This window comes from Brachionichthys hirsutus, chromosome 18 (assembly GCF_040956055.1).
Source record: "Brachionichthys hirsutus isolate HB-005 chromosome 18, CSIRO-AGI_Bhir_v1, whole genome shotgun sequence".
Taxonomy (NCBI): Eukaryota; Metazoa; Chordata; class Actinopteri; order Lophiiformes; family Brachionichthyidae; genus Brachionichthys; species Brachionichthys hirsutus.
The window spans coordinates 10644594-10669418 of record NC_090914.1 but is presented as its reverse complement, the minus strand read 5'-3'; the positions used below and the strand labels follow the sequence as shown (position 1 = coordinate 10669418).

General features: G+C 44.7%; 3 protein-coding genes across 3 annotated transcripts; 1 reads left to right on the top strand and 2 right to left on the bottom strand.

The window, feature by feature from the left end:
• The first annotated feature begins 3588 nt into the window (after positions 1-3588).
• LOC137907364 (microtubule-associated protein RP/EB family member 3-like) lies at positions 3589-6898 on the top strand. The gene is made up of 6 exons (XM_068751691.1): positions 3589-3709; positions 4007-4152; positions 4251-4407; positions 5078-5220; positions 5337-5489; positions 5650-6898. The coding sequence occupies exons 1-6, from the start codon at positions 3589-3591 to the stop codon at positions 5716-5718; spliced, it is 789 nt and encodes a 262-aa protein (XP_068607792.1). The 3' UTR covers positions 5719-6898.
• Positions 6899-7137: 239 nt separating this feature from the next.
• On the bottom strand, positions 7138-8763 carry stx11a (syntaxin 11a). The gene is made up of 2 exons (XM_068752326.1): positions 8748-8763; positions 7138-8261 (listed from the first exon to the last, which is right to left on the bottom strand). Exon 2 carries the CDS (start codon positions 8234-8236, stop codon positions 7358-7360), a length of 879 nt encoding a protein of 292 aa, XP_068608427.1. The 5' UTR covers positions 8237-8261; positions 8748-8763; the 3' UTR covers positions 7138-7357.
• Positions 8764-21489: 12726 nt separating this feature from the next.
• Positions 21490-24002, bottom strand: rmnd1 (required for meiotic nuclear division 1 homolog). The gene is made up of 11 exons (XM_068752271.1): positions 23601-24002; positions 23423-23528; positions 23276-23351; positions 23052-23091; positions 22861-22961; positions 22665-22771; positions 22528-22592; positions 22377-22453; positions 22156-22276; positions 21959-22075; positions 21490-21877 (listed from the first exon to the last, which is right to left on the bottom strand). The coding sequence occupies exons 1-11, from the start codon at positions 24000-24002 to the stop codon at positions 21845-21847; spliced, it is 1245 nt and encodes a 414-aa protein (XP_068608372.1). The 3' UTR covers positions 21490-21844.
• Between the last annotated feature and the right edge of the window lie 823 nt (positions 24003-24825).

Here is a 24825-nt window from a genome sequence, read left to right as displayed (position 1 = left end):
TCACCGGACGCATTTATTGTTCTCAGACCGGGCTTGAACCGGCAGCCTTCCGCCCATCGGTCGGTCCGGAGAACCTCTCAAAAAGCAGACCCACTGCGGGTCAGCACATCTGAACTGTGTGTGTGTGTGGGGGAGGGGGGGCACTATTATCTGACCTCTCCCATCATTTCACATCTCACCTGTGTGAACGTGGATCTTCAGGGGGGGGGGGGGGGGGGTGATCGTGACATGACGGTGCTAAAAAGGATTTAACGTCCAGGCGAAGTGAGCAGAACCGCTGCCAGATGTGTTGAGATGCTCACCAACATCAGAACCGTTAATCCGGGCGGGATTACATCCACCAGATTAGCTCTGAGACCAAAGAGCTGCAGCGTTCACTGTCAAAAAGCTGTCCGTTGATTCTTCTAGTAAAGATGAATTTAAAGAGCGCCCCCTCCAGGAGGAAAGTATCAGGTGCGCTCTGTGAGAGGAGAGTGTCAGAGAGGATGAAGGGAAAGGTCTACAAGCGAGTGGTGAGGACAGCCATGATGGACGGTTTAGAGACGGTCGCTCTGAGGAAGAGACAGGAGGCGGAGCTAGAAGTAGAGGAGATGAAGATGCTGAGGTTCTCAGGATTAGAGGATTAGAAATGAGACACTAAGAGGGACAGTGAAGGTTAGATGTTTTGGAGACAAGGTCAGAGAGGACAGACTTTGATGGTTTGGACATGTCCAGAGGAGAGACGGGGACTATATCGGTAGAAGGATGCTGAGGATGGAACTGCCAGGGAACAGGACTAGAGGACGGCCCAGGAGAAGATACATGGACGTAGTGAGGGAGGACATGAGAGTGGCTGGTGTTGGGGAGGACGATGCAAAGGACAGGGTGAAGTGGAGAAGGTTGAACTTCTGTACTACTGCTGAAATTACAGGGTGTTGTTCCTGCAACCACCCTCTGCATGTATCCGGGCTTGGGGCCGGCTCAAGGGAGACACAACTCATGCTACCTCTGAGGCTGCATTATGTATATTTTATTTAGGTTTTTCATTATTATTTTTTGCTTGACATTTTTAAAAAGGAGTAGTAAGCCATTTTACCATAATTGGGGATATAATTTCATTCATTCATTGTCCCAACCGCTTAATCCGTAATCGGGTCGCTGCTGGAGCTAATCCCAGCAGTCAATGGGCGAGAGGCGGGGCTACACCCTGGACAGGCCGCCAGTTCACCGCAGGGCAACACAGAGACATACAACCAGCCACACACACACTCACACCTACGGACAATTTAGTGTCACCAATCAGCTTAGGCTGCATGTCTTTGGTGGTGGGAGGAAGCCGGAGAACCCGGAGAGAACCCACGCAGACACGGGGAGAACATGCAAATTCCTCACAGAATGGCCACAAGTCGGAGACGAACCCGCGACCATCTCGCGGGTTCGTGCTTACCACTGCGCCACCGAGCCGCCCGGGATATAATTTAAATATATAAAATCTATAATTGTTTTACATGAAATGCGTTGCTTACAGCAAATAAGGTAATTAAATGTGTTTTTAATCCTGTCACTGGTTTCTTGTTCGTTAGTTGAGCATCTATGTTAAAATGTGCCAATTGACTGAGGATTGTGGCAACTACATTCTAATAAGAAAATATTTAAATAATTAAAATTACCATTGAAAAATAAATTGAAATGGTTCCCGGAATTTATAGGCAATTAAATAATTTTTAATCAGATTAATTGTACATGGAAATTGGTCATTCATCATTCATTGGAGCATCCAACTGGAAATTCGCTTTAATAGACTTTACACGCAGACTTTGAAACACTTTAAACAGTCATCCAACACTGACCCGCTCACGGAACAGACTGAGCAGATTATTTATGTTCCTTCCTCTGTTGCTGTGAGCCTGTTGAGTTGCATAAATAAAACATGTGCCATCTTTCAGCCGATCCTCTCCGGTCGTGCTGCAGCCCAGTTCATCCACTGGGAAGGAGGCAAAGAACCAGGACACGGCGGACTCGGGCCGTGATCAGGCCCATGAAGTTGTAGCGGAACCGGGAGTCGTCCCAGGACCACTTTCGTGCCTGCGCATAAGGGATCAAGGAATTAGCAATGCTGTTTTAGCCGTGGTTCGCGAGACATTAGCTAACTAGCATCCATACTCGTTTACAATGAAAGTTCTCAATTTTGCATCAAGCGATGCAAAATTATACATTTTCATTAAATAAGTATATAATAGGGTGTATGCGCTTTCAGCAGGAGTACATATTCAATTGGTTGCCTGTTTAAAACTTGTATTTTCTTATTTTTACAGAATAATTAGCAATGCTAACTAGCCAAGCTAACAGTAACGCTATTTATTTACCTACTCCCGATTCCATAATGCTACAATCAATAAAGGCCGTTTCCCAGAAATATTCTGCAGCAGCGCCGACATAGTTTGAATATATACTGAAACTACACTTTAACTAGCAGGATAACTAACTAATATTCTGTAATCCATAAGCGATAAGTGTAGATCATGCATTTTACAATAAGAAGCTAAGCGTCCTTGTCGCAAGGCCGGATGTTGTGAAACGTCATCACGCTTGAGCGGAAATCCGCACACGTCATCCGCCGCTCACCAGGTCGACGCTTCGTTACATTGTTGCATATTTGACCTACATTCCGCACATCCGGTCAACCTTTGACCTACATTCCGCTCAGCCAATCAACGCTTTGATACTTTGGCCTACATTTTTGACCTAAATGTAATTAGAATACTGAGAATTAGGATATTATTATTTATTATATATATATACAAATTTAATATAATATATAATATAAAAAAATAAACAATAAACAACTATAATAATATTATTATATTATTAATAATAAACAATAATATATATTATTATATATATATATTGTCTTGTTCACGCTGTTAGGGCTTTGACTGTTTCCATGGCATTAAAGTGAAGTTTTCCAGTCATCTTAATAAGAATGCACAGAATGACAACAAAATGTTTTTATTTTAGGTGTTAATTATAGAGGATACTTAAATTAATTATTTTGATTTGTGATGTTATTGTGGAGTTCTGCTAAACCTAAATAAGCGATTATAAAACACCACCAATGTAAATTTGAATACAGTCATTTTGAGGGTTTTGGGGGATAACAGCGTTATTAAAACTTTAGTTTTTCAATCATGTGTTCACTTAAAAATTGTGTTTAGAAGCAATGATCGCCAAAGTAATCAAGATAAAACAAAGTTAAGTATATGTTTTGTACTCTTAAAGATGACTTTAGTCACCAGTTCCAAACTGAACACTATTACGGGTTTTCAATAAAAAAAAATCAGAGGCAGATGGATGAGTTGGGATCAACCTGCGAAGCAAATTGTTTCATTTCTGGTGAAAAGAGGTCACCATGTGGCCACATGCGGTACATATTATTATTTTCCCTGCAGGTTACTGATTATTTTCTATTATATTGTATTATTATGATTTCTTTATTTTGAAAATCCACTTCCTGTTCTTGCGATACTCTGCTATTGATTGTTCTTTAGCCATTCAGCTAATGGACAAACTGAATGACCTCCTCCTTCTGTGGTTTGCCTCAGGTCGGGGATGGCAGTGAATGTGTACGCCACCTCTGTGTCCATTGACAACCTCAGCCGCCATGACATGCTGGCGTGGGTCAACGACTCTTTGCACCTCACCTACACGAAGATCGAACAGCTCTGTTCAGGTAAGGCTAAATGCTAAAGACAGCAAACCCAACCTCTCAGGTGGGCGGGACAGGATGGTGGTGGTCACATGACCCACAACCAGATGATTCAAAAACTAGCTATTAGCCTTTAGCAGCTAACCTGAGACACATATGTTGCACCTCACATTATCTTCCATTTGCATAAACAGGTAGTAAGACAGTCCAGGTGCAACAGTCCTGCTTGGAACAGGCTGTTTGTTTCTCAAATGTCACGTAGTCTAACTGCACCGTAGGGTAACTGCACCGTACACTAACTGCTGCGTCTCTGTTGTCCAGGAGCGGCGTACTGCCAGTTCATGGACATGTTGTTTCCAGGTTGCATCCTTTTGAAGAAGGTCAAGTTTCAAGCCAAGCTGGAGCACGAATTTATACACAACTTCAAAGTTCTTCAGGCGGCTTTTAAAAGGATGAGTGTCGACAAAGTCAGAATATTTCCTCATATTATATTTCTTGATTTTACTTTTGCTTTTGATCAAATTCATGACTTCATTTCCGGCTTCCTGCTGTTTCCCTCTCCCAGATTATTCCTGTAGAGAAGCTCGTAAAAGGGAAGTTCCAAGACAACTTCGAATTTGTGCAGTGGTTCAAGAAGTTCTTCGACGCCAACTACGACGGGAAGGAGTACGACCCTTTACTAGCCAGACAGGGGCAGGACATGGCCCCCGCCCCCAACCCAGGTGATCACTTTATCCACAAACCAAAGAGAAATCCAGGTAAACCCAACGGTTCTGCCTCGGCTGCACGCTCTCCTTGAGCTTTGGATGGCTCGCAAGCGAGCAAGTGGTGTGAGCAGCACGATTCACTGAACGACTACGAGCTCCATCTCACTGCATTCGCAATGTGGCGTTTCGTTGGCGCCAGTTGCCGGCGGGCTTGTAGGATTCGCCACAGCAGCTGCTGGGAAGGCAGCGTTACTCTAATTTAGCGCTGATGCTAACGCTGCAACTCCATCGCTGTCTGAAGGCTGGACTAATGAGTTTGTCTCATGTCACTAACATGAGTAAATCAGCCTTGCTTTGATGGATGGGCTAATTCGACTCGTAGTGGGGTGATGCATGTTTTGAGTGCGTTGGAATTTATCTGCTGAAGCACTTCTAGAGGTTTGGAGGACACAGGTTTTTCCTCATTCACTCATTTTTCATGTCAAATTTGGCCTATTTAAAATCTGTCAATCCACATATGTGTCTTCTTTTATCCATTCTTTTGCCAATCCAATTTTGAATCCCTTACCGAAGGAGCGTCAGCTCTCTATAATCTGCTCTGTCCATCGCCAAAAATCTGCAAAGCCAATAAGAAAGCTTCAGATCACCTTATAACTCGAATGATGATCGTCTCCGACCTCTACAGGACCACAGAGGACGTCTCCAACAGTTCCTAAAAACATGCCAACGCCACAGCGGGTCCAACAGAACACTCCGGCGATGAGGAAGAATCCATCTTTGTCTAGAAACGGAGGCAGCGACGCCGAGATCATGGAGCTCAATCAGCAGGTAGAGTTGAAATAGAGCTACAAACGCATCGTCCATGCGATCACGTCTGAATCGGGTTCACAGACTCGCCGTCCATGCAGCGGATTGTTAAAGGCAGATATTGCCTCCTTTCTCAGGTGATGGAGCTGAAGCTGACTGTCGACGGGCTGGAGAAGGAGCGAGACTTCTACTTCAGCAAACTACGGGACATTGAGCTGATCTGCCAGGAACACGAGAGCGAAAGCAACCCGGTCCTCAGTAAAGTAATCGATATTCTCTACGCAACAGAGGTAAGCGTCCGGCAGCGGCAACAGAAGTCAAGCAAAAAAAAAAAAAAAACACCCGACGTTGTCATGAAGCTCCGTAGGATGCTTTGGGTTTCAGCCCTGCTTGTCCTCCTCGAAGATAAATGAAGAGGAGAACCCCAATGTCTTCTCCTCTGTTCCTCAGGAAGGCTTTGCACCTCCGGAGGACGAAGACGTCGATGAACAAGCCCACCTGGACCAGGACGAATACTGAACCCTCCCTCCTCCGTCGTCTCGCCTTTTCTTTTAGCTCGCGTTGGCTTTCTGCACGCTCCAGAAATATTCACCCACCGTCTGTTCCTTCGTTTCTCAAAAGTTCTGCTTATAACCCCCACCCCACCTCCCTATCGCTGACCTTCACACGATGACATCATCATCTGCTGCTCCGATCCGGCTAACATAGGAGGCATCCCAGTCGCCCCAGCATGAGCACCGCAGATCCGAGAGAGGCGCGGAGGTCGTTACGACAAATGCCAAGTTTGTAAATATCCCGATTCCCGAGAGAACACCGCCGCTCTTTACAGTGTTATTTATTCGCACTTTGGTGCACTGTGATTGGTCTATTCGGGGTGCCCCACTGTGCCACGGAGGGCCGAGGAATTCCAGGTTGTCTTTCCAACCATCTCTCCAACGCCTTCCCTCAAATTGAAGAAGGTGTTGATAATTCAAATCGCTTGCTTTAGCGTCCGGCTGGAAGGAGAACCTGCAGCGTCTCCGGCCCTCCACGGCGAAGTCTGGACACCCCCAGAGCTACTAAAACCAACGTTCCAACTGCAGTTCCTTATTTATTTAACTTATACTTCATTTAGATGGCCGTTCTGTAGCATAAGTGCAAAGCCTACTGTACACGACCCGGGTTCGCGGCCTGCCGCGGCGTTAATGAGGCGGCGTTAATGAGGCGTACGCTCAGCGCTCTGCCGTCGTTCGTTATTGATCAGCAACATATCTGAGCATGAGAATGTTTTAAAGAAACTAATGACTGTGAATGAGTGATATTTTGTACATGTGTGTATTTGATGTGGAGGTTTTGTTCCGGGTCGTGTCCCGTGACAGACCGACGACATGGTAGCAGCTCTAACCTCTTATTCTGAAAAGCGAGGCGGCCAGAACAGAGTAAAGGGTTCTCATTTCACGGCTTTTTATCCTGCTAATCATGACTTGACACTTTTAATTCGATGCTTCAAGCGTTTGAGTTGTAGTTTGGAGGAAAGAGACCAGTGACCAGACGACTGGTCGTCATCAGCGCCCAGTTAAACCAGCTTAACCACCGGACTCCTTGAATTCCTGGCTGTTTTTAATTTATGCAAACTGGCCATCTTCTGCAGCGTAAGATCATTAACCGTGTAAACATCTACACAACACTCATCGTTTGGGTTTTGAATAAATAAACAGTTGTGAAATAAACGCTTGTCGTTTATTTTTTTGGGAACCCATCAAACCTTGTGGAATTTGGTAAGTCCATAGATGCATGGAGGGGCTTCCAGGGTAAAGTGGGTTATGCTAAGATGCTAATGCTTTTAGCTAGGCGGCTACAATGACGAGCTCACCTCAGAATGGGTGTAAATAAGCAGTTCTCAGGCCCCATTTCTTTAAAATCCTCTTTTGTTTATTTTACATTACTGAACACTGAAACTTAAAAGGACGAAGCATGAAAGAGTTTGCAGTCACCACGAGGATGAGATATCCTCCGTGTGTCGCAAACATTTACGTGCAGACGTTTTTGCAGGTAAATGTTTACGACCTACGGATGACGCTGAGGCGTCGCGTCTCGGCGAGGAAAACCAAGCGAGGGCGCTGAAACCTGGATGTTTAAGATATTAAACCAAATAAATAGAAGAAGCATCGCCGGCGGCTCATTTGCAGCAGGGGAAGCAACAACAAAACAGTTTCTTGCAGGGGTTGTCTCTCTTGTATTTCGCAGCCTTCTTGATCTGAACCGTTGCCTTAGCAACGTAGTCCTGCGTGACGCTGACTGCTGCCTCGACGTTGTCCAGCATGCAGCCCTGCTCCTCCACCAGCAGGGCCATCTGGAAGAAGAGCTCGTGAATGTCCCTGATGCGTCCCTCCAGCTCCAGAAGCTCCTTGTGCCGGCTCTCGATCTCGCTCAGAGCAGACCTGGCGGTCCTCCCCTCCAGCAGGAGGTTGTCGGAGAAGACGTTCCACTTGCCCGTCTCGATCATCTCGTCGATCTGCTCCCTGCTCACCTCCTTGCCCATGATCTCGGCCTGCCTCTGGATGCGGGTCTTGCAGTTTTCCCTCTGGACCATCTCAGCCTCGTTGTACTCGGACATGGCGTCGTGGAAGGCGGCGGTTAGAGCAACGTGCTGCAAACGCACCATGCGAGCCGCGGCCGACGAAGGCCCGTGCTCCTCCTCCAGATCCTTGCTAAGCTTGCCCAGTTTCTCCAGTCGAGCGAAGACGGCCTCCCCCCTGGCCTTGATGTCCCGTCCCAGAGCATTGGAGTCCCGCTTGATGCTGCTTATCCTCCGGACCGACGTGAGGAACCTGGTGTTCTGCTTCCTGAGACGCTTCACGTTCATCCTGAGGAGCAGTGTCTCCTTCCTCAATGCCTGCGTCTCCTTGTAGAGACCGTCCAGCACATCGTCTCCTTCAAACACCACGGCTTGTTGCTCCAGGTGCAGCTCGTCATCCACGAGGTCGCGGCTCTCCTCCGGCCGGTGCTCCTCACCTGCAGATCTGAAGACCTGCAGCTCCAGCAGTCTGTCCCTCATCTCACCTGCAAGGAATCAGCTGTTGCTATGGAAACACTACTTTTAAATTACAGCACTTTCTAAAGGCGGGTTAATGTTGCGCACGCAACTTGTTGAATAATATGGCAAATAGTTTTATTATTAACTAATGGTCCAGAATTAAAACAAGGGAAATAAAACTATTAAAACTAACTTTGTTTGAATGACGTCGACGTTTCCCTTCAGAGCATCGGACGCGTTTTCAACCGGATGGAAGAGGAAACTGATCAGCGGTCAGCGCTTTCAGGGCGTCGACCCAACTCGGTTATTTCCGACAATGACTTTTATCTTCGTGAATATTGTTTAACACAATCAAATAAATCAGGTTCACTCATGTAAAAACAAAACGCTGCTTTTTACCGACTGAACGTCACCTGACCAGGTAAAAAAGAAAAAAAGATGCAGCAGAAATCAGCTCGCCGGTCGTGTCTTTGAACATTTCTGCTCTTCCGTCTAAAATAAAACCAATAAATCAATAAAATAAGGAACAAACCTGCGGGTTTCCTCCTCCGTCCGTCCGGTGACACCGATAAAGTATAAACCGTAAACCTGAAGAACAGACCGAGCCAAGGAGCATTTCCTCTTCTCTCCGATTAATCACCAAATTTCGACACGCAGTGTTGCGTTCAGGGACCGGAGGCAGGTCGGACAAACGCGGAAGATTAGGCATTGTTACCCCCCCACTTCAGGGTTTCACACACTGGCCCTCCGTCCACGTCCCCCAGTGTTTAATAAAGGCTTTAAACAAGTTCAATCCAGCCAATCCATATCTGAACCAGAACCAAGCTTCAATGAAATCAATACATTTGATTTAGATCTACACCAAACTGCTTCTGTAACTTTACCAGAGATGATTAAATAATGTCTCAATATTAATGAAAGAAACAGAAGGTGCGGCTGAGGGCAGAACACTTTCAGCTCCCCGCTCTCCTCCATCAGCTCCTGCAGACCTCCCTCCCCACCGCCTCCTTTAAAGTTAACACGTTTACACACAGAGCTGGAGATAAATGATGCTAAAACACACCAAGAAAATAATGTGTTTCCTGAGTAATGGATACCCAGCGCAGGCGTGACGGTGCTCGACCTCGTCGGACATTTAATCTTACTCCAGGACCCACCAAACAAGTTTTCAAGTAGAAAACTGCAGAATAAAAGCGTCTAAGCGTGTAATCTGGATTGAAGTAAATGGGGGCACTTAGATCTCAGGTTTGGTGAAAGCTGAATGAAATAATCCTGAACATCTGATTTTTGTGTGTGTGTGATGCACTTTATGTGAAAAGGAAACACACCAGTCTGCGTTCCTGTTGTGTCACACGGAAGCAAGGAGAGACTGATGTCCACAGAGGTCAAGCCTCTAGACAATGGTGCCACATGTAAAGATGGCTGCCGGCCTTTGTCTCTGATTTGGAAGATGTTTTTTGGAATCTAACCGGGTGACATATAGAATCAGACAGAGAACGTCCCGCCCACAGGAAAAAAAACAAGAACTATTTCAGATAGGTTGCCTTTAAAACGGGCTGGACTGCGATAAGAAGTCTGTCTGCTGTGCAGTAACGTCGCTTTCAGGTTCATGAAATGTGATGAGCAGCGGCCCACGTTGAGGCGGCACACAGGAAGCTGTGAAATAGTCATTTCCACCGCGGCTCGTCTGCGATTAGTAATTTCCACCCGCCTCCGTGCGTTTGAGTCACACGGTTCTTTTCTCTCTCTTTCAGGTGAAGTTAGTTCTTCTGTTTGGAGTTTGTATGTTCTGCGTGTTCCGCGTCTGTGTGGGTTCTCTATGGATTCCTGCCACCTCCAAACATTGTACCACCATGCCTCCTGATTCAGGGGCACTCAGTGTAACCCTTTAGATCATGTTTGAGATCCTAATCAATAAATTGCTGATGATAAAATCATGGTTCCAGAGACAGGAGGGGGGGGGGGTCTCTGATGTCTTATTGCTGATATTTGCAGGACAAACTCGATGACAGAAGACGATCAGGAGGTCTAGCATGAGCTCAGATCAAATAATGACATCCCAAACCGTGTATTAAACAGAAACGCTGCAGTGAAAACAAGTGTCAGCTGATTAAACAGTGACTTTAAACACATTTAATGTGATTAAAGGTCAGAGACATCCGACAGAACAACAGTCCTGGAACCTTCAAGCCAATAAATAAGATTAAAACTGACTTCAAACGATGGAGGAAACAACTCGATGTCGCCTGGCTCGTCTGAAGTCTGATGTTTAATGTAATAATGTTTTAATAGAACCGTCACCCATTATTTCCTCCAGATTGCATTCGATGTGGTTGAGTATGAAACCCGTGTCCATGTCTGGAATAAGAAGCTACAGGAATCCGATGTCAAAGAGCGCTCGGAGCGGAGCAACATTCCCAAACCCGTGACAGAGGTTCATGTTAATTTGATCAGATATTTGTAGACGGGGGTTCTGTTCTGTGAGCGTCAGTCTGAAGTTAATAAACTGAATTCATTAACTTTGGGTAAGTGGAAACAGCTGATGTTTTCTGCAGGAGCCGATCATCTAAGGCCTGTTGGGGAAGTAATGCAATGAAACATTCTGTGTGATCTTGCCGACTAACCAATCAGAGGCCGCCCTAAATCCGAAACCGATAAAAACACATGAATTGCCTGCGTGGCTAACGATGCTATCAGTTAGGATCTGTGTCAAATCGTCTGATCTGAAGCGAAGACAAGCCGACAGTCGACCAGAGATTTGCTTTACATCGATTTCATAGACAACTTTCAAAAAGGAGGCGAAAACATCCAATCAGAAGGCAGCGAGAGAAACGATGGAGGATAGGACCAGCCCTGTTTCCAGTCCTCTGGCTGCCTTTCATCCATCTGAGGACAGTCTGTTGTTTTGATGCGGCGGGGGGCGGGACGACCTGGGCCGGACCTCATGTGATCCAGCTGGGAGGTCTTTGCCTAAAAAGCCTTTTGCGCCATCCAGGCTGCAGCATTCGGGAGCGGAGCGTCTCCGTCTCTGTCGTGTCTTCCTGTCTCTGCACGTTTGGGATATTTCCATCACTCGGAGCGGTTCCGATCCGGACTCTGACGCGCTGCGGTTCCGACAATGGGAGCCGCTCAGTCTGCGCAACGGGAGGATGCGGCGGCGACGGGGAACGGAGAGGTGGATGATGGGAACACTGAGGAGGTATTTACCCCCCCCCCACACACACACACACAAGCACACCTTTACAAACTTATTCCATGTTTTCCATCTGTTTGCTGCGTAATCAGAGCGCATGACGTCATACAGGTGCAGGGTGAAGCTAACTTATTCCTTTTAAAGTTGTTAATTCATTAATACCCCCCGTGATGCTGCAACATTCTGTGTTTACTGTCGATGAACAGCAGTGGAGGAATAATGACCCCTGATTCCTGATTCCCAGTAAATCCCAGCAGACAGATGGAATTTCGCCTCTGCTGCACTCAGCAGGAGGATGCATCCATTATTTGTTTAAAGCGTCATCGTCATCATCAACAGAACAGGAAGTCCATGAACCAGAACAAGAACCTTCAGGCCGTCACACAGATAATGGCGGTTTGGATAAAGCACGATATAGGGGAAATAAGCGCCTAATTATTCCACTGTCTTTAATTATCCAGCAAGTTAACAAGAGTCATATGGAGATGGGACTTGGTGCTGGAGTTGGTCATGTGACAGCAATGAAAAAAGGGGTGGAGTCTATAATTTCTTTCTATTTCAAGTTTGGATTTTTTTGACCACTTTTAAAACGTGCGACTAATCAGGTGAATAAATGAATAAATTAGCCATCGGTGAAATATTCTGTTTCATGAAGTGAATCTAAATTCTGGATGGCTCTCAGTGAGACGGGCAAATTGTTTAGTATGAAAATATCCACATGGAACTATTTTGAGGTTGGAATGTTTGGCGAGATCATGACTAAACTTGTGTTTGACAAATTGTGAACTAACCCTCTGCCAAGCAGCTCATTCCCCTAATTAGATTTGCACCGTCCACATGGTGGATCTGGATCACCATCAAAGAGTTCTAAATTGTTCTTGGTATCTTCATACAGCAACCATGAAAAGTAAAAGTGAATCAAAGTTCTGGTTCTGGCTGCGTTTGTTTGTTAGCAGGATGACCGAAAAACATCTGGATCGATCTCGGTCTAACTAAAATACCATTAAGTTTTCAGAATAATATGGATATCGATATTGGTGATGATCCAGATCACTATGTGGATGGTTTAAATCCAGTTAGGAAGGGAATGAGCTGCTTGGAGGAGGTCTGTGCTCTTAGAGTGCTTTTCTAGTTAGTATTTTCATAATCACACCAACAATTTTATGCATTTGGTTTGTTTCAGACTGTCAAAAACAAAGAGAAGATCTTTGCGATTAAAGGAAACGCAGAAGAAGAAGTTAATGGCCACTGGGAGGACGAGGTCTCTACACAAGGTTGGTTTATCACAATCTGAATATTCCTTCAAAGTCTTGCAGGATAACTTTCAGCAAGTTACAGTCTCAGTTCTTGCAAAGTGTCTTAATATTTAATTTACCTTCTGGTTTAGCTCAGACTTCACCAGTCCAAGATGTTTCAGAACCAGAAAAGGCACGTGAAGAAGAAAATGCACCATTAGAAAATGTTGAAGTTATCGAAAAGGAAGAAAAACCTCTGCAAATAACTGAAATGAATGGAAAGCAGAATGAAATGCACAAAGGTTCCCACAGAATTTTCAGTAACATTGGTCTGAAATGGATGGTAAAGAGGGGCTCCAGTGAAACTGCACCAGATGGGCCTGATGAATCCAACAAGGAGGAACCAAACATAGTCGACATCGAGGAAACGGCGAAGGAGACAAAAAGTGAGCATGTTGAACAGAGCACCGACGCCAAGACGGCGCAGGAGACTTATGATAATGATTCAACGACATGTCCGACCCTGACAGACGTTACTTCAGAGGATGCTTTAGAAAATTCAGAGAAAACAGCTGGAGCCAATGAAGAAGAAACGACTCCCCCCGTAAGACAGGATTCACATCAGGATGCCACGTCTCAAGAGGAGCCAAGTTCCGCATCTCCATCTAGTCCAAAAGAAGAGGAGGTCGTGTCTCCAGTTAAAAGATTTTTCATGAGCGGATTTTTTTCTGGACTATGGAAGAACAAGAAAACTGCAGAAGATGGGAAAGAGGAAAAACTGATAGACTTGGGGGGAAAGGTCACAGCAGTGGTTGAGCGAAAGAATGATGAAAACAAGTGTAACGATATCTCGTCTACAGCATCAACCCAGATGACAGATGATGGGAGATCAACTTCCAGGACTCTATCGACTAACTTTACCGAATTGCTGCTGTCAGGGTCTTTAAATAGAAAGAAGCAAAGCAGGAGGTCAAATGACTCAAAGCTGCCCGGCTCCACAGAACCTCTTTCAGATCAGCTTTTGTTCACTAATGTGTCACCTGAGAATCAGAAAGATGCTGCACCACCCTGCGCAGATTCCGACGGAGAGGACAAGGGCGCATGGGCTTCCTTCAGAAAACGCATAACTCCTAAAAAATGTATGAAAAGGTCCTTCTTCAGCAATGAAGATATGCAAATCCTGCCGTTAGGAGAGCCAAAGCCAAGTGAAGGTGAGCAAATATCCAACCACAGCACAGAAAGTGGAAAAAAAAGAAAAGACTCATCTGTTTCGTGGGATGCGGTCTTGTGTGGCTCCGGAAGGAAAAGAAGCCAGAAAACATCCGACTCTGAAGAGGGAATGCCTCAAATAGATATAAATGGTCACGAAGAAGTCGATGGAGTCAAGCATGAAGCAGTAGCATCTCTAGAAGGTTGCAAAGACAATCTGAACGCAGTCTCCTTCCCTAAACCAGCAACAAGTCCTTCAGATGTTGATGGAGGGTCAGCATGGAAATCACTGAAAAGAATTCTGACACCAAAAAGGAAAGTCAAGGATGAAGACGAGAGAATGAATGACGTGCAATCAGCTAACAAAGTTACTAAGCCAAGTTGTGATGCTGATGCTGATAAGGATGTTGCTTCAGGTGATGAAGACTCTGAGACACCGGCTGTGGTTCCATTGTCTGAATTTACTGTAGTTGAGACAGAGTTTCAGGCAGACATAGGAAGTCATGTTCCTGAGGAATCGATCAATGAACGCAAGCAAGAGCTGCTGGATCAGACGCCTAAAGCAGTCCTTCCACTGGACAGTCTGCAAACCGAAGCAATTAAAGTCAAAGTCAATGGCCAACCCTCAGAAAAACATGCAATCATTGCCACAAATGAAGAACCTGATGACGTTGCAGAATCTGATAGTGAATATCAACAACTCAGTGACATTACAGAAGAGGGTATAATCACAGAGACAATGGCCACGGCGGCTGAGGATGCAGCTAGAAATGACACTATGGCAGAGGAGCTGATAGAGTTCACGTCTGAGGCCGTTACTGCACCAGAACCTGCAGCAGACATCACCCAGACTGATGAAACTGAGATGGTTTCTGCTGTTTCCCAGTTAACTCTGGAGTCTTTGAATACATCTGGTAACATAACGCCAGTGCCAGCAGAATATGATGTAATGGAAGCAGACGTGATCCTGTATCAGGTCGTTAAAACAATCTCTGCGGGTCCAAAGGAAACCCCGGTTTGTTCAGATGAGCTGACGACCGAAAGAAGTGTTAGTTCACTGTCCTGTCAAGTACTCAAAACAATTAAACAAGAAGAGCCAACGGTTCTTGAAATGCACAGACATTTCGAAGCAAGTACCATAAAAACAGGCCTAACTGTTGAAGCGCTCGATGCAGCCAATGAAAGTGTAGCTACGTCCCTCACAGAAAGCATATCTGAAGTCAAAGAGATCATCTCCACTGAGGTTGTATCTGAAGTTTCTCCTGGTGAGTTTGACACTACTGAAACTGCAGTGGATGAAATACAGGAGATTAACGTAATGAATGCAAAAGGAAGCGAAAGAGACTTTGCTGAGACCCATCACCTAGTGGAAGGCCAACTGAAAACTGATACGATCCTGCATCCGGTTGTTGACACCACTCCTATGAGGCATAAGGAAGTCCCAGTTTGTTCGGATCCTTGGCCTGAGAGAATTGTTGGTTCAGTCTCCAATCAGATACTTGAAATATTTGTAAAAGAGGAGCCAACAATTCTGAAAATGCACAAAAGATCAGACGCAGCTGCCATTAGCACAGGTCTAGCTGTTGAGGAACTGGATGCGATTAAAGACCTTGCAGCTTCACCCCTAACAGAAAACATATCAGAAGTTAAGAAACTATTTTCCACACAGGTTGCATCTGAAGTCTCCATTGGTGAATTTCTCATTGCTGGAACTGCGGTGGAAGAAATAGAGGAAAAACACTTAGAAAGGATTGTAGAGACCCATCACCTATTGAAAGGCCTACCAAAAACTGACATGATCCTGCATCAGGTTGTTGAAATCATCCCTATGAGGCAAAAGGAAGTCCCAGTCTGGTCAGATGAGCTTCAGTCTGAGAGAATCGTTGCTTCAGTCACCAAACAGGTACTAGAAACTTTTGTAAAAGAGGAGCCAGCAGTTCTCGAAATGCACAAACGTTTAGGGACAATTGCCATCACCCCAAGCCTAGCTGGTGAAGAGCTTGACACAAGTAATGAACTTATAGCTGCAACCCAATCAGAGAAAATATCTGAGGTCAAATACATTGTTTCCACAGAGGTTGTATCTGAAGTTTCTACTTTTGAGACTGACACTGCTAAAACTGTAGTAGATAAAATAGAGGAGGTCAGTGTCACTAATACAGAAGGAAGAGAAATGGACTTCGAGAGGAGTTTGGAGACCCATCACTTGGTTGAATGCTTGTCTGAAAGAAATCCAGCTGTGTCGCGAGATGGCTTGCCTGCAAGTGACAACACTGTCTTAGATGTTGGTTCTCTAGTTGAAGCAGAGCCCCCAAATTCAGATTCTCAAGAAATAGACTCAAGTGTTTCTATAATTGTAGAAGTCCAAACTCTGGCAAACAAGGCGGGTCGGATCACAGACAATATCACTCGTCAATTACAAGTTAAGGATCTAGATGTACTGCCAGAAGAGGTGGAAGAGTCAGAACAATTAGCAAAAGAACAAGCTGCCTCATTAGATTCAGAGCGTAGTGTTCAATATCATGAAAAGGATGTAACATCCAAGGAATTGTTAGCAATTAAAACTGTTGAGCTCAATGGAGAAACAGTGCCTATGCCTGAAGCCAATGTAGAGACAGAACAGGAAGATTCTACCAAAACTGGACAGGATCAAGTGTCAGAAGTACCTGAACCTGTGAGAGAATTCACATTAGATTCAGAGGAGAGTGGTGTTCATTCACCAGAGGGGGAAGCAAAATCAGTGGACGTTCTTCCAGCAGAAACAGTTAGAGTTGAACCCAAAATGACAACTGAAGATCTTACTATTGATGAGCTAGAAAACAATGATCAACCAGTAACTGCTGTCAGAACTGAACAAGTTCAAGAACTGGACCCATTAGGATCTGAGTCTGTTCAAGTAGTCACTTTAGTTTTAGAGAAAGGCTGTGATTTCCAATTACATGAAAATGAGAAATCGACAAAGAAAGTTGTTGAAGTGCAAACAACCACAGATGAGCCTAAAGAGGAAACAATAATTTCCAATAAAGTCAGTCTTGATCTAATGGTGGAATCTGACGCTGGACATGTTAAAAAAGAAGTATTAGAAGTTATCCAGGTAACAACATCAGAGTTTGAGGAAAGCAACAGCCAATCACTTAAAAAAGATGTAATATCAGAGGACATTACCGAAGTAGAAACAATTACAAAAGAACCTAAAGAGGAAACAGTAAATCTCACTGAAGTCAACCTTGAGGCAGTGGCTGATCTTGAACATGTTCAAGAATCAGAAGTGCGAGAGGCTGCTCCAACATCCACAATAGATTTGGTAGAATGCAGTGTCCAATCAACCAAAAAAGAGGAGATTCCGGGGGCTGAGGAATGCAGAGATGATACTTTACTTACTGCTCTAGACAGTCTTCTGTCATTGGGTGCTTCCCGACCTGAGCACATTCAAGAACCAGAAGTAGTAGAACCTTTTAAAGCAACCATACTTGAGTCAAAGAAAGGCAATGTTGAATCATTTGAAAAAGATACAACAGAGCAAAAGATTCCAGAAGTAGAAATAACCACAAATAGACCCAAAGTGGAAGCTGTTATTGAGCGAGTGCTTGACTTTGTACATGTACATGTTCAAAAACCAGAAGTACTACAAGTTGTAGAAGCATCAACCTCAGCATCAAATGAAGGCAGTGTTCAAGAACTTGGACAAGAAGAAATAACAGAGAACATTCTCAAAGCAGAAAGAACCACGGCTGAGCCCAAAGAGGATACAGCACTTTCCAGTCTTAAGTCAATGGTGGGTTCTGAACCTGCACATGTTCAAGAATCAGAAGTGTTGGAAGCTGCTCAGGCACCCACATCAGATTCAGTGGGAGGCAGTAACAGATCACCTGATATAGATGCAACATTAGAGAACCTTCCTGAAGCAAAGACATTTGCAGATGAACCAAAAAAGGAAACAATAATTCCCACAAAAGTAATTCTTGATTCAGTCAATGCCTCAAAATCTAGACTTGTTGCAGATGCAGTACAAACTGTACAACCAGTCACTCTGGAATCAACGGAAAGTAGTGCTCCAGAACTTGCAGAAAACACATCAGAGGACATTACCAAGGCAGAAACAATTACAGGTGAACCCAAAGAGGAAGCAGTACTTCAGCCAGTGGTTGACTTTGTACATGTTCGAAAACCAGAAGTACTACAAGTTGTAGAAGTATCAACCTCAGCATCAAATGAAGGCAGTATTAAAGAACTTGGACAAGAAGAAATAACAGAGAACATTCTCAAAGCAGAAAGAACCACGGCTGAGCCCAAAGAGGATACAGAACTTTCCAGTCTTAAGTCAATGGTGGGTTCTGAACCTGCACATGTTGAAAAATCTGTTGTTTTAGAAGTTACTCAAGCACCCACATCAGATTCCATAGAAGTAAGTGAAAAATCACTTGAAAAAAGAGTAATATCAGAGGATGATCCCAAAGCAGAGACGCATACAGATAAACCCAAAGTGGAAGCTGTTATTGAGCCAGTGGTTGACTTTGTACATGTACATGTTCAAAAACCAGAAGTACTACAAGTTGTAGAAGCATCAACCTCAGCATCAAATGAAGGCAGTGTTCAAGAACTTGGACAAGAAGAAATAACAGAGAACATTCTCAAAGCAGAAAGAACCACGGCTGAGCCCAAAGAGGATACAGCACTTTCCAGTCTTAAGTCAATGGTGGGTTCTGAACCTGCACATGTTCAAGAATCAGAAGTGTTGGAAGCTGCTCAGGCACCCACATCAGATTCAGTGGGAGGCAGTAACAGATCACCTGATATAGATGCAACATTAGAGAACCTTCCTGAAGCAAAGACATTTGCAGATGAACCAAAAAAGGAAACAATAATTCCCACAAAAGTAATTCTTGATTCAGTCGATGCCTCAAAATCTAGACTTGTTGCAGATGCAGTACAAACTGTACAACCAGTCACTCTGGAATCAACGGAAAGTAGTGCTCCAGAACTTGCAGAAAACACATCAGAGGACATTACCGAGACAGAAACAACAACAGTTGAAACCAAAGAGCAAGTAGTGCTTCCTACTGAGGTCGGTCTTGAGCCAGTGGTGGATTCTGAACCTCGGCTTGTTCTAGAACAAGTATTACCACTGAAAGGCAGTAACGAATCTCTTGTGAAAGAAAAAATATCAGAAACACTTTCTGAAGCAGTGACAATTACAGAAGAAACCAAACTTGAATCAATGCTTCCCTGTAAAGTCAGTCTTGAGCCAGTCGGGGTTTTGGACCCTGGACATGTTGAAGAACCAGGAGCATCGCAAGCTGTTCCAGCAGTCACTTTAGAGTCAGAGGTGGGCAAGGCTGAAGAACCAATGCCAAGTGACGTCCATCAAGTAGCGCTTACAGACGAACCCAACCATGAAGTGCAACTCAGTTCAGTCCAAGTCAATTGTGAGCAGGAAGAATGTGAATTTTCAGCCATTGAGATGAAAACTGCTCCAGTTGCACTTGTAGCGGTGTGCAATCTCCCAGATGTTTCAGTTGCATTACCTGATGTTTTGATAGAGAAAACATCACCAACTAATGAAGCCATGATCAACGTAGTTGCAACTTCAGAAGTGTTCAAGGAGGAAGCCGACACTGCAAAACCATTGGTAAAAGATGACTTGGCTGAGTCAGGAGAGCAAGGCAGCAAGGTTGTCAAGATGGAAGTGTTTAATGCTGATGTAAAATCAGCAGAGACTATTGTGGATTCTGTGTTAGAGGTCGGGGTGACAGATGTCAAAGAAGTGATAGATGTTTGTCTTGAAATCGTTGAAAAGGTAGAAAATCTGTCTGCAACTCCAGAAGAGGAACTAAGAAAGGAGGAAAACAAGGAGACCATTCAAGAAGTCTTTCAAGATGTAACGGTTGAATTACAAGAGGCAGTGCCGGTTGTTGCAGCTGCCAGCCTTGAACAAGAAGTTACTGAAAAACCAGACGATATATGGAGAGCTGGACCTGGAGTTACTGGAGTGGAGGATCAACATTCAATATCTGCTCTCATCAATGAAGTATCTGCAACAGAACAGCAAGATTCTGTCCATATCATGCCCACACACGATTCTCCAGGATGTTTAGATGTTTCTCTCTCAGATCCCAAAGAGGATTCAAAGGGCGCTAAAGCCTCACCTACAAGAGAGACTGCACTCATGGAACAAACAAAGGCTGAGGATGAAGTTCAAGAGGTCAACGAAGAAGAATCTATAAAATCAAACATGTCAACACAAACACCTGAGAGCCAGAACCAGCCTGAGTTTCCTGGGGTCACTGTTCAGGCATCAGGAAGCACAGAACCAGCAGCAGAAATAGCCACAATCTTGACCCAAATTGTACAGCTAGAAGTTACTATCCAGTCAATGGAACCAGTGGAACCACTAGAACAAATACAATCAGACAGAGCAACGTGCAGCGTGGAAGCTGCCTCTGATGCCCAGGCTGTCGAAGACGAGCGTCAACAAGGAAGTCAAACAAGAGAAGCGAGCAAAGACGCAGATTCTGTAGTTGCACTTGAGAATCCGGAAACTGCGACTGCGACCGTCACCGAAGAGTCGGATTAATGCCTTCAGTGTCTCTACCTGGTAAGCTTGTACCTTCACTCTCGTGTCATTCATTTGGAATGTCCAACTTAATTTTGTGCTTTGTTTTCTCTCGAGGTCAGACAATCAAAGAAGTTACTGTCTGAACAAGTCTGAACAAAGCTTCTTTTTTTTTTTTATTGTGAGAGGTTGGGAAAGTACAGATCTCAAGGGAACAGTTCGAATCTGGAGTTAAGCAGCAAAGTCCATCCATTTCACTATTAGGACTGTCACAATAATTTAATAATCAATAATGATCGATTAAGCTAAGCCCTGTTATTTTCAGGGATCAGTAGGATTGGGGTCCGCTCTATGTTCAGACAAATTATTCTTGCAATCATTATTTCAGATTTATTTGCCACTATGTTATGCTATGATGATTAACGATATGGGAAATTTATATTTTTTCCATGTTTAAAATATCCAACCATACTCTCGGGAAACTGTAATGACGCCGATGTTAAAACGGCTCGGATGAAATGAGCAGGTCATTTAATAATGAACCCCCCTTTTGAACATCATCTACGAGTTAAGCATGTCCTGAACGGTTTGTCAATGAGTTGAATTTATTTTACTAATCATGTTTGATGTCATTAAAATCGTGTTTCTGGTGTGAACATGTTTGAGTCGGCGAGCGAAGCGTGCTAACTACTGTATGCTATCTTGTATATAATAAAAGTTATAACACATCCACACATGAAGAACTGTTCTTCTTTTTGACGTCTTTACATTTGATATAAAACAGAAACCTAAGTTACCCGTTTTTATATATTTTTTACACATGCAGTTCACTCCTAAATATAACTCTATTACCTCATGCAGGGAGGTTGTGTCTTCGCCGTTTGTCTGCAGGAACACATGAAAACTACTTGATGGATTTTGGCGAAACACGGTGTGAAATTTCGGCTTTGTTCGATCCGGAGCATTTTATAGTTTATAGTTTGTGACTGACAAACCAACCAAGGGTGAAAACATGACATCATTACAACTGACAAACATTTAAATAAGCATTTTATTACATCGTAAAAAAAAAAAGTCACCCGATGAATTTACATTTATGTTCCTTTATCTGTTGCAACAGTTTCAACCACAAATACCAAGATGAGATGAGCGGCATCTAACAAGCAGCGTCCAATCTGAAGAAGTTAAATACAAAAATGCACCAAAAAAAACGATGTTTTTTCACATTTTACCTCAAGCTGAATGACTGACAACCTGCACAGACACGTTTTAGAATCCTTCCGGAGCTCGAAGCCATGATCCTCAGATTCGTTGACCTTTGTTTGAACGTGAAAGTTGCTAAACTAAAACAGAAATACATTCTTCAGACATTGATTCACGGATCAAAGTGCTTTTGAGTTCTGCAGCATCTCTTTATGTTCCAAGTTCCGTTTTTTAATTTAGAAGATCATTTTTGCAAGTTCAAACAAAACCTAAAAGGGAAACAAGCGTCAGATTTAAAACATTTTTAAGCATATTTAAGCATATCACAAAGATGCATTTTGCATCTTTACCTCTATGGTGATGAGGATGACGATCATCCACTCCAACCTCTGGCTGTGTTTCTCGCTCAGGTGGCTCCTCATCAGGTCCGTCAGCTGAGCGCAGTGTTTCAGCTTCTCGTTTACAACCTGTAATCACAGACAAGTGGTGACGAGTGTCCGTCTCACGGCGGCGGGGACGCGACCACGTCCGCGGTGGCTTCGTTTACCTTGACTCTGCGGTTGATGTTGAGGAACTGACACGTCTTATCGTAAAGCTTCTCCAGGTTTTCTCGGTCCCAGTAGAAATCCGGCGTGATGAGCAGGTCGGACCTCAGGTTTATAAAGTGTCTGCCAGAGGCGGACGGAGGTCAAACGGGAGAACGACGACGTCCTCGGTGGACGTCTGTGGTCATACATCAATCGATAAAATAAAAGCTTTAGACTTCACCTTAACGTGAAAAGCTCGCCGATCTTCTTCATCACCTCCGCCGCTGACAACTTCACCCTCCTTCCCGACTTTAACGTCTGAGGAGACAAACAGCTCAAGGATTAAAAACAGGAACGGGACACCAGCACGAAGGGTTAAAGGTGACCTGTACCTCAGGAATCGTCTGAATGGAGTCCACAAAGACGTCCAACGACACCTCCCAGATTGCCAGCTTCACTGGGAGACGAAGGGGCACCGGTCAGAGAGGCCGACAGCCAATCAGAGTTAAACCTGAGTTAAAAGACTCACCTGACAAACAGAGGGCGTTAGAAAAGGCAAATTTCTCCAGAACAGCTTCGTGTGGATCCATCTGGTCATTGAGAATAAAGTTTCCTCGCTCCAGCTTCGTATTCCCCCTGGAAATGAAGAAGTTTGGGACGTGACAAAAAAAAAAAAAGTCTGAAAGTACAAATCAAGACAAACAGGAGGGCGTCGGTCGACTTACTCCCTGATGGTGTAGTTAATCTCCTCGTTTTCCCAGTGGACCAACGCAACCTCGTAGGCCTGGATCTCATGACGCTCCAGGATCCTCAACACTCGTTTGACCTGCAAAAGACAAAAGATCAAAACACTGAAGACGTTTCCGCCACAAGAGGAGTTGAATTAAAATTTGACAATTGAGGACGATTTGCTCACAGTTTTCTCCTCAACATTCCAGAAAACGACCGAACCTTCCCTGAAACATTGGATTGAGAATACTAAACTTGACCTTTTATTTTAGATCACCAGAATAAATGCTTTATAATTCAACGGGAATTAGACACTGATACTGGATCCAACGCACCAATCAAAACAGCCCATATTGTACATTATTTACACAATTTAATATCCGATCAGTGAATTTGAAGACAAAAACAGACCTGAAGAAGAAAATCTGAGCGCCGTCGTCCGGTTTCGCTGCCATGTCCGTGTTCAGCAGCAGCACATTAGAGGCGTCTGAAATGAAAAGGCGTGAATCTGACCCAGCTTCAGCACATTTTACCTCCGGGGAGAGGAACTCCCGGTACCTCGGGGCAGATCCACCTCGGAGAAGCCGTTGTTGATCAAGTCGTGGCAGAGAGTTGGTAAATGATACTGATCGGCTGTGGCGAAGGCGATACAGTGCATCGTGTCCTACAGGGAAACAGGACGGAGCTGAAACTGAAGCAGAAACATGACACGAGTCCAGACGGAGGGACGGATCACCTGGTCCTCCTGCAGGGACGGCTGATTGGTTCTGGAGGGCTGTTTAGTCCTCGGGCCTTTGGGAGCCCTCTTTCCAGGCACCGCCGCTGGACTTAAAGTCGGTTTTAACATTGGCATCACAAGATCAGCCGCGTAGAGACGCTTCTGTCCACATCCTGCCAGAATCCCGGGGTCAGGTAACAACCTGCTGCTGAATCCACCTGGAGCAGGTAGACGCCCCGGTTTCTGACGATGCTGCCTGAGATAGCAGCTCCTTAACGGGTCTGAGCAGGTCGACCGAGTCCTGGGTTTAGACTCGTACTGGGCAGACTGGCGGACGCCGGTCGAGGCACACGTGGACACTGGTTTCCAGTCCAGACGTCGCTGAGCTCCCACTTTGGTCCACAGCCTCCGGAGGATCATCTCGCACAGGTGAGCCGGAACCAGAACTGAACTAGCTTTCAATAACTCTATATCAGATTAACTAGCTTCCGGTAACAGCTGTTTAGTATCGGGATCCTGCAGCAGTAGCATCAGCGGGTGCTAGCTGCCGTTTTTAGCGTTAGCATCCGGCTAGCTTGCCAGTAAACTTTAACTTTAGCGACTTTAAAAATGAAACAAGGCGTCAAAGAACGGCTTGAATAGTTCCAGTAGAATATTAACTCAGAGGGCATTGATGCGACTGAGACCGGTCGGAAGGCGTGTCTGTTCGTATCAATAAAGCTTCGGTTTTGTTTTGTTTTTACCAATAAAGCTTTGCTGGCGACCAATTCCTGTTTGCGATGACGTAGCAAGCGTGGAGCGCTTTGTGACCCTCGCGCAGGCTGAACTCGCGAGGCCGTCGCGTTTCCACCCACAGCGCCCCCTATGGTGGAGTCCGGTGCAAGCTGGGTTGTGTTTAGGGTTGCCAGGAGGACACTTAAAACAGAAACGACTTGATTCACTGGTTCTAATAATGGAAGTCATGGAAAGCGCTGATAAGGTATTTTGTTTGATGTTATTTTGTGTGATTTCGTTTTGCTAGCATAATGACAATAAAGAATCTTGAATCTTGAACAGCAGAAATTAATTATTTGTTGTTGTATGAAATATACAATCATCAGTAAAACAGGTTCCTAATGCTCTGAATCATGATGTGGGGTCAGTCCAAGGAGACGGCGAGGCTGAAGGCGAGGATTGGAGTTCTGGAGGAGAATGTGAAGTCCTGTGATCTGGAGTGTAAAGCCGGCAGAGAGACGGCCCTCAG